The sequence below is a fragment of the Diadema setosum genome, chromosome 15, assembly GCF_964275005.1.
Source record: "Diadema setosum chromosome 15, eeDiaSeto1, whole genome shotgun sequence".
Lineage (NCBI taxonomy): Eukaryota > Metazoa > Echinodermata > Echinoidea > Diadematoida > Diadematidae > Diadema > Diadema setosum.
This window is the reverse complement of record NC_092699.1, coordinates 27,946,617-27,962,695: the sequence shown is the minus strand read 5'-3', so window position 1 is coordinate 27,962,695 and position 16,079 is coordinate 27,946,617. Positions and strand designations below refer to the sequence as shown.

The following is a 16,079-nucleotide window of genomic DNA, read 5'->3' as shown; positions in this document are numbered from 1 at the left end:
ATACAATGTAGTCGTGGTTACTTTGTGCTGATTTATACATGTAACAAGCTATGCATTCTAAAAGAGTGTTTGAATTTTTCCTTTAAGTCAGTCTTCTGTATTGATGATTATTTGTCAATTAGTGGTTTTTGTGGAGATTCAGTCAGTGATAAAAAGTATGGATGATAAGTGCAGCGATAATTCCTACAGTAAGTTCAAAGTTGTGTTACAGAGGTTTGACACACACATTTAGCATTGTGTGTGTATACGTGTGTATACAGGTTGGCCATATGTCACATTTTAGACAATTAACGTCGTTTAATTAGTAAACATGATCAGTTATGGGACTGAATATGGTGTTGATGTTTGATTAAAATGATTTCTATCAAACTGTGAAGAGTTTAAAGGGATAGCTTAACTCTGTGTAAAATAAAGTAAGAATAAAGGAAATTTTAGGAGAAATTAATAACCATGCCTATAATAATTCAGCACAGGTACTAGTGGCTACCTCATTCTTTATTCAGGAAATTATGTGCTTGTATTACACTTGCACGCTACTCTGCTCATATTCTCAGTGCTCGGCAGTGAAGAAGAGAGGCTGATCCTCGGGACAGCATTGTCTTTCTGGGATACTCGGTACGAGTTGTGAACGTGAGTATGTACACACTACCTGTAAATAAACAAGTTGGTGTTCCGGTACATCGCCTCTGAAATTGTGATGCATTCCTGTTCAGTATAACATAAGTACTGGTTGGAATGAATGCTGGTGAGACTAGGATGGCATCCGGTGGTTCTGCAGCAGAAGACAACTCATCCAGCAGCCTTTGCGAGCATTCTCGAGCGGGCTTTGCTGCACCGTGGGATAACTGAGTATCCGGAACAGACGTCGGAGAACGAAGTTCAGAACTTTGGAAGGAACAAGTACGTCCGACGTACTTCCAGAACAGACGTCGGAGAACGAAGTTCAGTACTTTGGAAGGAACAAGTACGTCCCACGTACTTTCAGAACAGACGTCGGAGAACGAAGTTCAGTACTTTGGAAGAAACAAGTACGTCCGACGTACTTCCAGAACTGACGTTGGAGAACGAAGTACAGTACTTTGGAAATGAAAAGTACAAACGACGTACTTCCAGGGCGAACGTCGGAGAACAACGTACTCTAGAAACGACGTCGGGAGTGAGAGTGAAAATTCACTGGTCAGTGTGTTGGGTGAATTAGATGTGAGAAGTGAGAATGTGCCTTTGAATCAGATAGTGTGAAGTGCAAGGTGTAGACTGGTGACGTACAAGTGGTAGGAAACTTAAGGTTTTATCCTCTTCATAGAGTGATCGTATATTTCGATCAAACGGACGGTCGGCTCGGTCTGCATAAGTGCCAAGGCCCCGTTGTTCGCTACAATATATATATATATATACATGCATATATATATATATATATATATATACAAAGTGAAGTGGGCTCGGCCTCTTACGTGATTGGTGCTGCATTGTTTTTATGTATAGGTGTGACGGAGGAATGACTTCTGGCAGATGTTGCAGTATATTCACTTTGCCTTTAATTCTCCAAAACTTTCGACCTAGTTACAGGCCTTTTTTCAAAGGCTTGGGACGCAAACAAGAAACAAAAAAAAATCAACCAATTTGCAAATCCTCGTATATCTAACTGATAACTATTCTGAAGTTATTCAAATTTCAATGACAGAAACATTGATTTTTGTCACTTTTTGTACACGATTAATGGAAAATTGTGAGGGTATGACATGGTTAGCTCACTCATTTGCATATTTATATCCACTGTACAAGAACTGTTTTGCAGAAATTAGTAAAACTTCACAATGTCAGAACTTCCTTATTTTTTCACCCGACATCAGTCAATTTTTTACCTCGTAAGATTTTACTCCTTTTCATCAGACTAACTTTTATTTGGGCAATCTAGGTTTTAGAAAATTAGAAATACCCTTGAAGTGACCCAAATTCGCAGAGTATAGTTGGGTTTTAATCAATGTGAAACAGTGTGTTTCAGTGGTCTCCACGGCTCGATCGGCAACAGTTTAGTGAATACGTGCACAGGAGTCTTTGAACTACCCGCCCTACTTCCTCATCTAGCGGTCAAACAATTTCATTGCACACATATAAAAATGTGGAGTCATTCAAATATATACGTGCGCTGACCAATCATCTGAGCTTATTGATATACATCTATATTACCGAAAGAGCTTTTTGCGCTGTCGGGCTTAGGTCAGTTCTTAGGTCAAATCTGGATACTTCACTCTTCGTTTGCCATGGGGTACATAGTATGAGCTCACCAAAGTGTCGTTGCCTGGTCGGAAACTCCAATAGAGTAAAAGATTCGGAAACTGCAATAAAAATGGCTGACATTGCGGATATGTTTGTCCAGTGTCCGGTCACCTCTGGTAGGTTGATCAAAGGGATGGTATATTCTGTATAGTATTAGTGGAGATGAAGATTGTGATTTTAAGTTTTTGCGAGATACTAAGAAACCACTTTTGAAATGTTACAGTACATACCATTTGGTTTCCTCATACTATAGTAAAAGGTGGGTCCCATCTTTTCCTAGGCTTTTTTTTTTTTTTTTGGATATCTCAGCTATTCAAAACCAATTTTCATCAAATAAATTTTGAATTCCTCTTGGAATTACATGCTCTTTCATATTTCAAAACAGGCTCCTCATTAGCTCACAAAAAAGTCACAAACCTGAAGCCAGGCCTCAACCAAAACTATACAATCGTTTTCAATCCCTTAAAATCCCTTGAAAATCTGTTCTCTGACAAACATGGGCCCAATTGCTAGAAACTCGACTTGCGATTAAACGCAACTACGCATCAAACGCAAGTATCATCCGCAAATTTCGTGTGATCCCTGCGTTCCGTTGCTGGAAGAGCCTTTCGTTTCATCGCAACTTGCGTATGATTCTCGTTAATTATTCAGATTTAAATCATGGTGGACGTGGACAGTCTGAAATAACCCGAAATAAATCTCTGCAAGTATAGCAATATTGTCTGTACATTTCAGCAAGCTGAAATCCACCTACGAACTCTCTGCTACAGCCCATCGCACATGCACTGCACGATCGGACCTGTCATACGACTACTTTTATAGATCTGTGCTTCAGGAGGCCTACATTATATTGTAACATGATTGGCTGAAATCTCACGAACTGTCGTAGAAATTCGACATTTCAAATCTCTACGACTGGCATTAAGAACCAATCGCAAGACTGGAAACTGGCAAGGCTGCTGACGTCATACGTCCAACGAACAACAGCCTATCGTTAGATCGTCAGCTCGTTAGATTATGTTCGATTACTACAGTAGACTTAGTCTGTTTGCTGCCATGATTGTCAGGCTGTGCGTATTACGATTCAGAATAATATTAAACACATCGGGAAGGTCGAGTTGATCGGTATGGTCGAAGACTTTGTAGTTGGATTTGGTACAAAAGGCATCTCCGACGATGACACGATTCAGTCTTAAATCAACAAGCACTGAGTGGCGATGGATCGATTTAAGTTTTGCCGGCAAATCATGCAATTTGACTGTGCATGACATTGTGTGTAGGCCTATCCATTACTCGAAGGTAGTTTACCATTAAAGTGTAGGTAGCCGTAACAGGCACGAGCCCATTCAAATCACCATAACATGCCTAAGACAGATTGAAGATATCACTTGAGTTCGCATAAGTTTCGTTCCTGAACTACATTTCAAATCATAAAAATACAAATACAAATAAAACATCTGCCTACGTATCATATAAGTAGGAAATCGCGCAGAACAGCCAGTACTTTAGTCTTTCAAATAAAAATGCCCTTAAAAAAAGTCGATGCGGGTCGGGCATTGTCACAATCTTTTGACAGGAAATGGTTGGGTACCTTTCGTCCCAAACAAAGAGCCTGAGAGATCAAAGTTCAGCTCTGCAATGCACATGTAACACTTAAGAGAGTACAAACGGATGGCAGAACAATGGCAACAGAACAATTCACAAAGGTAGTACAATTCTAGACCATGGTTCACACTATGGTCTAGAATTGTACCATGGATTGCATGACGATACAATTCATGGTACCATTTTAGACCATGGTTTTTCTAATCTTTGCATTGCGAATTGCTGCGAGGTTTAAACCATGGTCTAAGTTTTTACAAGGTTTACATAGACCTGGGTTTGAAATGTCCAAGCTTTAAAATAATATAGTACCACCTTCATGAATTCGGACCATTGAGTTTGAAGATGCCTGTAACGGAACATAGAATTTTGGTTTATCCCCTCTACAGATAGTTTATGTAAATGTTTACCGTGAGAATATTTCATTCGACGCCGTCACAATATACTCTATTTTTGGTCTCTCCATCATAGGCATACCGTCTCATTTCCGGGCAAAATATTATGTTTTTGCGAGACACCGTGTGTGCTTACCTGTCTCTGAAATAATGGTGAACATCAAAGCAATTTTCATTCCGCTTCCGTACCCGCCAGGTTACTCGATCTCCTGTCTGAGAAGGCCATCGACTCATTCTACCGATGTAGTAAACTTTAATGTGCAGGCATATTGCACATTAAATATGCATGGTGCATAAAACGTCAGACAGGCTTTGTATTTTGCTTTCACATGTATGTATGTTCTTTACCGACAACGCAGACAGCCTGACTTGGGCATATGTATGTGAAGGCTGCATTCTACTCCACGTCGGGATATGCAAAGACATTGTTTGGTCCAGTAAACACGTGTTATGGTGGTAGTGGGGAAATCCAACCTTTTCACGTGACTTTAACGAAGTCTAAATACTCCGTTTACACATTGCATTATCAGACAGAAGTAAACTTGTATTGAGTTTGTGTCATTATCAAAGAGGAAATCCACCCCAAAATAAATTAACTCTTGAAGAAAAAAAAAAAAACAAATCCCTATGGAATTAACTCTCAAACAACGAGCAAATAATTTATCGCAGAACGTTCCAACAATAACATGAACTCACTCATGAATATTCATAAGGACTTGTCAAGAACTATTTTCCGAAGAAATGTGTCATTTCAAGATGTCATATCTTCCTTAATCCTCATTCGATTTGGATTTCTGTAATGTTTAGAACGTTCTGCAGGGAAAATTTTGTTCTTTGTTTTAAAGTTATTTATTATTGGAGTGGATTTCCTCTTTAAAGGGATGGCAATGTAGGAGAAGAGTAGCGAAAGTTCACTATTGTCTGGCGGGCGCGGCGTAATAACAAAACAGGTGCCTTCGCTGGCGTTCAGGTGGTGCGTATGTGTACGTGTGTATTGTGTAGATGTGCGCGAAATGATGAGCGCTGTCCCTCACACAAACACACACACACACACACACACACACACACGCATGCTCTGTTATAGAACAGCTCACTTCAGTGGCTGATGGGGGGCGCAGTGGGCTCGCGTCCCCCTTTATTTTCGTTAAAACAAAAGAAATAAAAAGAAAAATTGGGAGGGGTGCGTGCCCTGCCCCCCCCTCCCCCCCGTTTAATTTTGTAAAGGCGCCTCCTCTTTACGGAATTCCTAGATTCGATCCGCCCCTGCACTTTGCTATGGATATCACATTCATCCCTTCGTTCCTTCAACCCAATCTTTTTTTTCGAGGTCACCATCTAGTCAAGCTTTAGTTAAAATTATTTTCTCTTACATTGACATAGGTGTACGTGCGTGTTCAAAGTGTTCTCCATTGACAAGTTGCAGTGAATATGTGATTATCTCCAATAAAGTATCATAGAAGTTACAAACGAAAAGTTTTGGTAATTATTGCTCGTTAGTAATAATTTGCGTCATTTTATTCTCAAATTTGTGATCACTTATCCCCCCCCCCCAAAAAAAAAAAAAAAAAAAAAAAGTGCAGATGGAAAGTTAATAGACAGGATTTTTTTTTTTTTTTTTTTTTTTTTTTTACAGTAGAGAGCGTCGTAATACCACAGCGATTGTTTAAACACTTGAGATATTTCGCTTTTTTCGTTATTAGATTTCGACAAACTGTTCCACTTTCCCATAGAAACTCCGTCAAGTTTGTGATATTGGGATTGATATTCATTATTTATATGAGGGATTTAAAATATTGTTTCTTTATCTGATGGCATACTGCAAAGTAAAATGAATGACCATAAGAACACAATTTTAACGGCTGCTCAGTTATCACTAGAGAGCCTTAGATTTTCACGTCGCGGTCTTCATTAAAAAAAGAAACTGTTCTGTGCATGCGCAAAAGTCGGTGATCAAAATCGACCTTGCGTCGTCTGAGTTTTCGTGTAGGGTTCGGGTCATTTTAGCGTCCGCTCAAATTCACGACGCAGAAAGCAATGCTTGATGCAACAATAACATGGGGGCGCCATTTTATTCTGTATAGTCTGCGTCTTCGACGATCTGAAGTTTCTTTGCAACACATTGCATGGAGAGAGCAGAACGTTCGCGTCGCAGATCTAAGCTCCAGATTGTATGTACGATGTAGGTGAAAGCAGGATGCGAAAGACTACGAACAAATTTTTTAACCTTTTTTATCTTTTTATTTTGCACAAAGCTTGTGTGCTTGGCTGAACGGAGTAGAGGTAGTCATGTGATGGAAAAATTACTGGATGTTCCATACCTTACTAAAGCTTGTGTGCTTGGCTGAACGGAGTAGAGGTAGTCATGTGATGGAAAAATTACTGGATGTTCCATACTTTACTAAGGCTCACCATACAGTAGCTACAGTCAAGTAATAATAATGGTTGAAGTATAGTGAGGTGCCCGCACCTCGTCAGGGGCCCGAATACCGTCACCCCGATTAAAATTGTTTTAAGCGCACTCAACAAAAATTTATGCCCGGGACTGTGTTCAGTACGCTTGAAACTTGGCAGGGCTACCACAACCAAGCAAATTTTGGTGAAAACCGAACAGTTTTTCGCAAAAATCTGAAATTTTAATCGGAATAGGACACTACGTGTAAAATATCACCACTGTCCCCGCACGCATCTTTTACGTGTATGTCTATGGGAGCATCACGGTCACCCGCACACGTCTTTTACGTGCTTTGTCTATGGGAGCGCAGGTGACGAGTTGCGGGCCCCTTCCCTAGCGCGCAACTTTTTCGCATCGTTCGCGTTTGACGACGATAGCTGCAAATTTTCGATATCGATCAGTGAGCTTGTGATTCCATTGGAAATTTCAGCATTTTTCCTGTATGTGAGATGAATTTCAAAGAATTTCAGTGGCGAAATGTGATTCAAATATGCGCAAACAATAACTATGACGAGGTGCGGGTCACCCAAGTATACGAGTTGAGCCATTAAAATGGAAAAACTATTGGGTTGTGTGGTGTGTTGTTGTTGTTTTTTTTTTTTTTTTTTTTTTTTTGCAATTCTGGGTGTATTCCTTTTTGTTTTTAATAGTATCGTTTTGCTCAAATTATCCAAGACCATAATGCATAGCAAAAAACAAAAGAAAACAAAACAATTGCAACTGATTGACAAATCGCCCTACATCGACGTAAATAAGCACTGAATTGATCAGTGTTTTAGTAGTAGCCATGATAAAAAATCATGGGCGTACATACTCGAGCAGGATTTGAACCTACGACCTCCTGATCACCGGACAGGCGTCATCTCCACTAGACCACCGAGCTTTCGCCCGAAAGCAAGTGTTGGTTCTAATCCTTATAGCATGCAGCGGGTACTGCTTTGTTATTCAAATTCATGATTCTCTTCCGTCGAGATGTTTTCATTGCAACTGATTGACAAATTGCCCTACATCGACGTAAATAACGTATTTACGTCGATGTAGGGTCGATGTAGGGCAATTTGTCAATCAGTTGCAATGAAAACATCTCGACGGAAGAGAATCATGAATTTGAATAACAAAGCAGTACCCGCTGCATGCTATAAGGATTAGAACCAACACTTGCTTTCGGGCGAAAGCTCGGTGGTCTAGTGGAGATGACGCCTGTCCGGTGATCAGGAGGTCGTAGGTTCAAATCCTGCTCGAGTATGTACGCCCATGATTTTTTATCATGGCTACTACTAAAACACTGATCAATTCAGTGCTTATTTACGTCGATGTAGGGCAATTTGTCAATCAGTTGCAATGAAAACATCTCGACGGAAGAGAATCATGAATTTGAATAACAAAGCAGTACCCGCTGCATGCTATAAGGATTAGAACCAACACTTGCTTTCGGGCGAAAGCTCGGTGGTCTAGTGGAGATGACGCCTGTCCGGTGATCAGGAGGTCGTAGGTTCAAATCCTGCTCGAGTATGTACGCCCATGATTTTTTATCATGGCTACTACTAAAACACTGATCAATTCAGTGCTTATTTACGTCGATGTAGGGCAATTTGTCAATCAGTTGCAATGAAAACATCTCGACGGAAGAGAATCATGAATTTGGAAAACAAAACAAATTTTGCGCCAACAACTTGAGATTTTACTGGGATCTCCTTCACCTGAAGTGCTTATTGTTTATAGCTTCGGGCAGCTAGAATTGAAACTGCCACTTAAAATCAGTACGTATGCACTATTATGGCACTCGTCATCCCATTGTCGTCGGTTTGTATGTTTCCAAAGTTGGGAGGAAAATAGAAACACGTCATAAATGGCTGATTGCGGGCCTTTGGTTGCCAAGTGATAGGCTCATCCCAACGTCATCCTTGTATATACACGTATGATATATGCATGTCAAGACTGTGCATGAACAGTATATGTACTACGTAATCTACGATATCTATCGATACATGTTCGACAAAGGCAAGAGTTTGTTTAGATTACTTAGCTACTCATGGATTTTAATATTCAGGGCTAGCACTATCTGATACAACTAAGGAACCTTGGAAGAGACAACACTTCACTTTTTAGGATGATAACGGACACCTCAACTTAGGGAACGATTTTTTTTTCCAAGTCGACTTTTGAAAGCTTCTTTAGACTCAGACTAAAAGAAAATAGAAAGTTCAATATCTTAAATTAGCCATGTTTAATAGACTTGTCAAGACTCGGCTGTTTTCTTATTTCGATTACGGTTGTAGCAGCTCAATCCATTTGAATAGTCACTCTAAATTTATTATTATTCGACTATCTAAAAGAGGTTAGTCTATAAATTGCAAGTATCTACTTAGTCTGGTGCCCAAACCTCATCTGCTGGTTTTGTCATTGTTGGTATATTGTTATTATCATTATTATCATTATTACCATTATCATTATCATTATCATTATTATCATTATCAACAGTAATACTGGTGAAAACTCAAGAACACTGCATTGAACAGGTTCCTCCGCTCTCTCGCACATATTTTTTTTTGCCCCACCCCCGTCATTAAAACGGAACGACACCCCTGGGGATGAGTGCTTTAATTGGCTTAATTCAAGGAAATTGAGAAATGCAATAGATATAGGAAATAATACTCCATTAATACATACACAGAAAATGGATATCCATTTTACCATTTTATTTATTTCCTTTCATTTCATTTTCGTACGTGTAGGCCTATACATCGAGGGCACTATAGAGGGTGACGCTACATTTTTGAAAGGGGGCGGGAGGGGGTGTCAAAATCGTCTGTCAAGCAAAAAAGAAAAACAAAACAAAACGGAGCCAACAACAAAACAGTTTTCATGTTGTTTAGATGCGATTTTCCGCGGAAGGTCGTCTTACAAACAAAAAAGAAAAAAAAAAACTTCATAATTTTTTTGCTGCCACTTCCCTCCAACATTATATTTCATGCACACAAAAAAGTGGGAAATGCAAACATTCACTCCCTGTATCTTCTGAAAAAAGGTGGAGGCAGCCTCCCCCCCCCCCCCTTTCCCCTTTGCTCGGTCCTGTTGTTGGCTTGTAATCGTATGTGATCGATTGTATGTGGTGACTATAGGCATGATAGGCGATCATCCTCCCGCTCCTTGGCACGGATTTACGCCGGTAAACAGACAGAGTTTTTAGAAAGTGCAACGGGGAGGTCGTATGCCAAAGAGGCCTGGTCCAAGGATTGAGACGTTTCCTCCAGATTTCCTTTGGACGATTTTCAGAAACACCCTGGGATATGTTAGTTCCTCATCTCTGTCTAAGGTTACGAACGATGTTTTCTCCATGGTGCGTTTGGATTATGAAAGCGGAAGTAATGCCCGCAAAGAAAACATTTCTTTCGTGAAGGTAGTCTACGTTCGAGGAGCATTAATTTCTTGCTTTTTTATACTACATTGTACTTGCATTTCCTACATGTTACTATTTGATCCTTGTCAGATGCTCGCTTCAATATGTGGATGTTGTACTAATGTATGTTTGAAAATCAATGTGTGAATTACTCTTGTCGTTACGATTTTATAACTGAAATTATAACGCAAAATCGACTAAAACTCACTTCTATCTGATGTTGCAAGCGAAGAAATCTCTGCAAATTAGACTAGGCTGGAAGTTACATGAAAAGGCTGACGGGTTTTCTGCTGCTATAATTGGTCACATAATGTTCCTACATAATCGGACGTGGAGGAAATTGTATAGCTTTCACACAAATCGGCCAGTTAGGCTAATGTGCTTTGTCTGAAAGGAACATAGTAACATATATTTGCAAGTTAGCGAGAGCAATATCAAGCCTGTCTGACGTTTTGTGCACCACACATATTTCATTACCATTGTTTACGACTCTGTCAACACGAATGGATAACCCTTCTTATAAAAGGAGACTCTATGGAAATCTGGAGAGTACAAAGGAGAGATGCAATAGAGGGTTGATGTGTTCACCATCACAGGTAAGCGCACTAGATCTCTGTCAAAAATTGTGTTGCCCGGAAACGGCGGTAGAGTAGAGAAGAAACAAGAGTACATAAAGGCGTCTTATTTGTTTATTCATCTATTTATTTATTCATTCATCTATCTATGTATTCAGTCAGTTAGTTAGCTAGTTAGTCCGTAAGTTGATTAGTTAGTTATTCATGTATTCTTTACAAGCAGGGTATTCCCATTCATAGCCATACAAGCCTGCTTTACAAGGGAGCCCTGCAGCTGCGTCAGATACAAAAGATGCAAAAATGATACGTGCCTACAAACAATAATATCAAGTAAACATAATATAGAAACGGAATAGAAATGAACAACATACAGAAACATAATTATACAACATAATACATGTGATGATCATACAAAGTAGTAGCGAAATCAAAAGGAAGACTGATGCTGGTGGCGTTTCTTAAAGATTTGTAGCGAAAAGGATAATTGAACGGAAATTGGCAATGAATTGAACATTTTACTGGCGGAGAATGAGAAAGGACGTTATTTGTTGTTTGTTTTGGACCTGGGTAAGTATTACTGATTCGGTAAGACATGTCTGATAGGATATGACGTCACGTCGAGATACAATTAAGTCTACAAAGGCAAGGTGGGGGCTATCATTTACTACCTCATGGGCTAATAAGGCGGTACTGATAATATAATCTCTTTTCAATGAATTGTACTTTAAGTGTATTTAACAAGCGTACATGTTTTGACACCTTTGAAGTCTTTGAAGATTCTTCTTCGTTAAAGATCCCCACACTGTACAACAGTAGTCGATGTGAGGGAGAATTAGGGTAAATATATTTGAATTAATATGTCTTTTGTCAAACAACTTTTAATTACGTATACACACAATAACATAAAACACTTTTATTATTATTTCATTAACTTGAGGAGGCTAATCAAGGTTTGTTTCAACCGTTACACCGGCATTTTTACATATTTCACACTATTCAAGTATTGTCTTGGCCTCCTTATGTCTCAGAACATATATTTAGATTTCTAAAGTGCGTTTTAGGTTTACTTAGTTGCAGGGTTCGATGAGAAAAACAGGAAATGGCGGCCATTTTGGGCACCATGTTGGATTTCAGGAAGAGCTCAAGTGGTTAAATCAGTGCTTGTGGGTTTCAAAATCTCTGAGTAAGTACTTGAGTTCATCGGGTCCCAAAATATTATTAAGACATTGAAAGTGCGTATTGGAGTACCTAGTTATAAAGTTATGAGGAAACCGGACATGGCGACCATTTAAAGCGTCAGTTTGGATTTCTGAAAGACCTTATACTGCTAGGCGCTTTTATCATATCTTGTGTGTTCAAAATCTCTGAATAAGTACTATATTTCATTTGGCTCCTTGAGTATCAAAACGTATGTTTCGACAATTAAAGTGTGTATAGGTGAAACCTACCTGCAACGTTATAAGAAAAGCAGGAATGTTGGTCATTTTGGACGCCACCTTGGATTGCAGAAAACGCTCAAAGAGGATTTATAAGGACTTTTAGTATATCATTTTACACACATCCCATCTTGAATATCTTCAACGCATCATGAATGCAGGAGCTGAATTATCCAGATTCGGATACAGCAATGTTCAGCACCTTCGAAATAGGGTAATACCATCAAATACATCGGGCGACCGGTAAACCAAGGTCAGGCCAAAATCTGACTTTGGCACCCAGATCAATATGGCTGTTATCTTATTTTATTTTATTTTTTTTTGGGGGGGGGGATTATATATTGACGTGTTTGACCCCTCATCAGAGCCTCCTTATTCAAAAAGCAAATTCACATGAAGAAAAAAAAGGACAAACATGGTAAATGTCCGGTTGGAAAGGCGTGAAGTTGATTATTGAGATTTTACTATTTTTTTATTCAAAGACACAAGAGTGCTCTCAATATCGACACTTTGTTGGATATCACGCAGCATTTGGTAAGGCTGTTAGAAGTGGAATAATATAGGCATGAAATACCTAATATCCTCCATGCTTTTAACTCAAAATACCCACTTTCGATCTTGATCCTTCGGAGATGATTTTCATAACGATGTCGCATGTCTATTTCTTACAGAGTATTTAAACCACTACCTACCATCGTCATCACCAATTGAAAAGTTTGAAGAAACGACGTCCCACTGCAGCCATGAGAACCACCTGTGTGATATCGTTCCTCCTTGCACTTTTGTCGGAAGGATTTGATCATGCCATGCACAGAGCCGCTATCATCAACGCCGGTACCGCATCCTCCAAAGAATGTAATTATCAAGTCGAATCACGTCAAATGAATTGCTCTCATCGTGGTTTCATAGACATCCCACCCGATATTCCCGGAGATGTTTTCCACCTTTCGCTGTCCTACAACATGTTGGTGGAAATCCGCAATTGTTCCCTGCGGGGACTCTCGGATGTTGTGTTCTTATCGCTGAGAGCAAATATGATTAGAAACATTCAATCTGGAGCATTCATCGACATGATTAGACTACAGACGATCAATCTACTTGATAATCGTCTTAACTATTTGCCAGAACATTTGTTCAGTAACAACCTCCTTCTGACAGACCTCTATCTGCGGAGAAATCTTTTTCCATCGATACCGTGTATAGATTTGCGGAAACATCGCTTTATAACTTTTTTAGATTTTGGACAAAATAATATCAGCTCGGCAAAGTTTAATGTAAAACTGTCTAGCGAGAGTAATATCACTCTGCTGGATGTAACCGACAACTCGATAACATGCATCAATGAAGGTGACCTGAGAGAACTCCAAAGTCCAAACCAGTGTACCTTGATGGACTTTGGAAACAACAAAGTGACACGAGTAGAGAGAGCAAGTTTCCATGAAACACATGTCCGTGGTGTATCATTCAGTCGCAACCCATTACTTATTAGTGGAGCCAAGCAAGTGATTGAGGCCGTAGCTTATTCGTCGCAAATCACTTTTATCAGTTTTCATAAGACAAAACTCGTCGATTTCACGGAAGACCTCTTTGCGCCGTTAAAAAACACTTCAGTGGCCAAATTGTACCTCACTGAGAACAATTTTACCACTCTCCCCGACAATGTTTTCAGACACTTGACACGTCTGGATCGATTATCGCTGGTGATTAACACAGTGGAAGAAGTTTCCTTCCTTGCCTTTAAGAACCTGACCGCAACCACCGTTTTGTTTCTCTCCTCATGTGGTATCAGTAGATTGACAACGCCTCATGCACCTGGTGTACTGATGCCTGGATTGCTAGAACTTCGACTTGAAATTAACTTCCTGAACGAGCTTCGTGCAAATGAGTTTGTTGGCTTTCCTAAGCTTCAACATTTGTACCTTTCCTACAATAACATAAAAAGTATCAACATCCATGCTTTCTCCGGCTTGAAAAACTTGTTGAGCATTCATCTCAATGAAAATAACTTGATAAACACTCTTTTTAAGGTAAATGTTTTCGAAAACTTGCCGAGTCTGCGTGTTCTGGATATCAGTGAATCACGGATAACTAGCCTGAACCCACAGCAATCGCTTTTAGGACTGACGGTACTCGAAGAATTATTACTGCAGGGAAATAATTTGCACGTATCTGACCTGTGTAATGCTGAGGGAAATGTGTCTCTTTTCCAGGACATGCATAATCTACAGAACCTTGATCTCAGCAGGAACTTGTTCAGAGAGGGTTTTCCACCATCATGCTTCAAAGATCTCAGAAATATCCGCCGATTGTATTTGAGAAGCGTTTCACTTAGTGTACTTCAGCCAAATCTTTTCGAAAATTTGACGAATCTTGAAACTTTAAGTCTGGATGACAACAAATTACAGGAAATGTCTTCCTCCATTTTCTCGAGCCAGTCAAAGCTTGCCTCTTTGTACATGAGCAGAAATCAGATATCATCTCTACCCACTCCGCATGTAAACAACTTGAAAAATATCTCTCACCTTTTTATGGCACGAACAGATGTTTCAGTTCTTCCAGAGGATGAATTTTCATCACTCCTTGCCAATATCGATGTAATCGATTTGTCATATAATTCTCTATCTTGCAGTTGTACGAACGCATGGTTTCGAAATTGGGTTCACGCAAACTACGACAAGGTTTTATTGACCAGTACGAAATGTTCCCGTGATTCGCCACCAGAATTCTCTGGGGGGAGGTTCATCGACTTTGAACCCATCCTCCTCTGCGGGCCCAAGGTCCTCACGTACGTAGGAATCTCTGTAGCATTGGGCGTCACGATCTTTTGTGTAATTCTTATATACTACAACCGATGGTGGATCAACTATAAGTTATTTCTGCTTAAGCTCTGTGTCATTGGCTACACAGAAGTCATAGACGACGACGAATACAAATACGACATCAACATCATATTCCACGACAATGATGAAGAGTGGGTGGTGAACTATCTGGTTCCGCAGCTCCAGGACAGAGAGGCTGAGGTGGTGCTATGCGTTGGCGATGATGACCTTCCAGCCGGAATGTTGCGGCTCGACGCAGCAGCAGCTGCGATAGACAACAGCTACAAATCTGTGTTTATAATCACCAATGCCGCCATCAACAACGCATGGTACATGACGAAATTGCGATTGGCTCTTCAACACATTAATCGCTCTCAGCGTGACGCAATTCTGTTAATCTTCCTGGAAGATATAGAGGACGAGAAAACGCCGTACATCATTCGCCTTTTGATGAGCGTCAACCGGCCCTATTTGCGGTGGTCTGACGATCTCAGAAATCGCGACTTTTTCTGGAATGAGCTCATGAAAACTGTAAGGAAAACAGCTAAAATAGATGTCACATTACCGATCTAAGTTGCGTAAAAACCAATTAAGGACCATATTGATATAGTAATAGTATCTATGATGTATTAAGAACACATCATGATAACATCTTCAGCATTAGCACTTTTACTTATCCAGACGGCCCATGATACCCATTATTTATGTCACCCCATATTGCCAGGTAGGCCTATAGTGGCCTACTCATTTTCGCACGTCGGTAAGAGGGACATCGTGGATGGAATGTCCTTATCAAGAAAAAAAAAATATATATATATATATCATTAGTTTTGTTGTTGTTGATTCGTGGGAATGGGAATTTACTCTAATTCAACCTGGTTGCCAGTTCGGCAACCGAGGGCATCTTTTTTTACTAGCATTATTAGCACAATTAGCATAATTTCATTATTCGTGTATGTAAAGTATGGAATGCATCGCGACATTTAGATGAAAACAAAACCTGAGAACGTGGATAATACATATTGTGTCATCCACTAATTTGAATGAATAAATGAACCGGTCTACCATTCGAAAAATGATGCAGTATAAGGTATATCGCACCTTTGCTCTCGATTAAATCCTC

General features: G+C 39.8%; 1 protein-coding gene across 1 annotated transcript; it reads left to right on the top strand.

Moving 5' to 3' along the window:
- Positions 1 to 2,347: 2,347 nt before the first annotated feature.
- Positions 2,348 to 15,529, top strand: LOC140238637 (toll-like receptor 3). The gene is made up of 2 exons (XM_072318537.1): positions 2,348 to 2,393; positions 14,859 to 15,529. The coding sequence occupies exons 1-2, from the start codon at positions 2,348 to 2,350 to the stop codon at positions 15,527 to 15,529; spliced, it is 717 nt and encodes a 238-aa protein (XP_072174638.1).
- Positions 15,530 to 16,079: the final 550 nt, after the last annotated feature.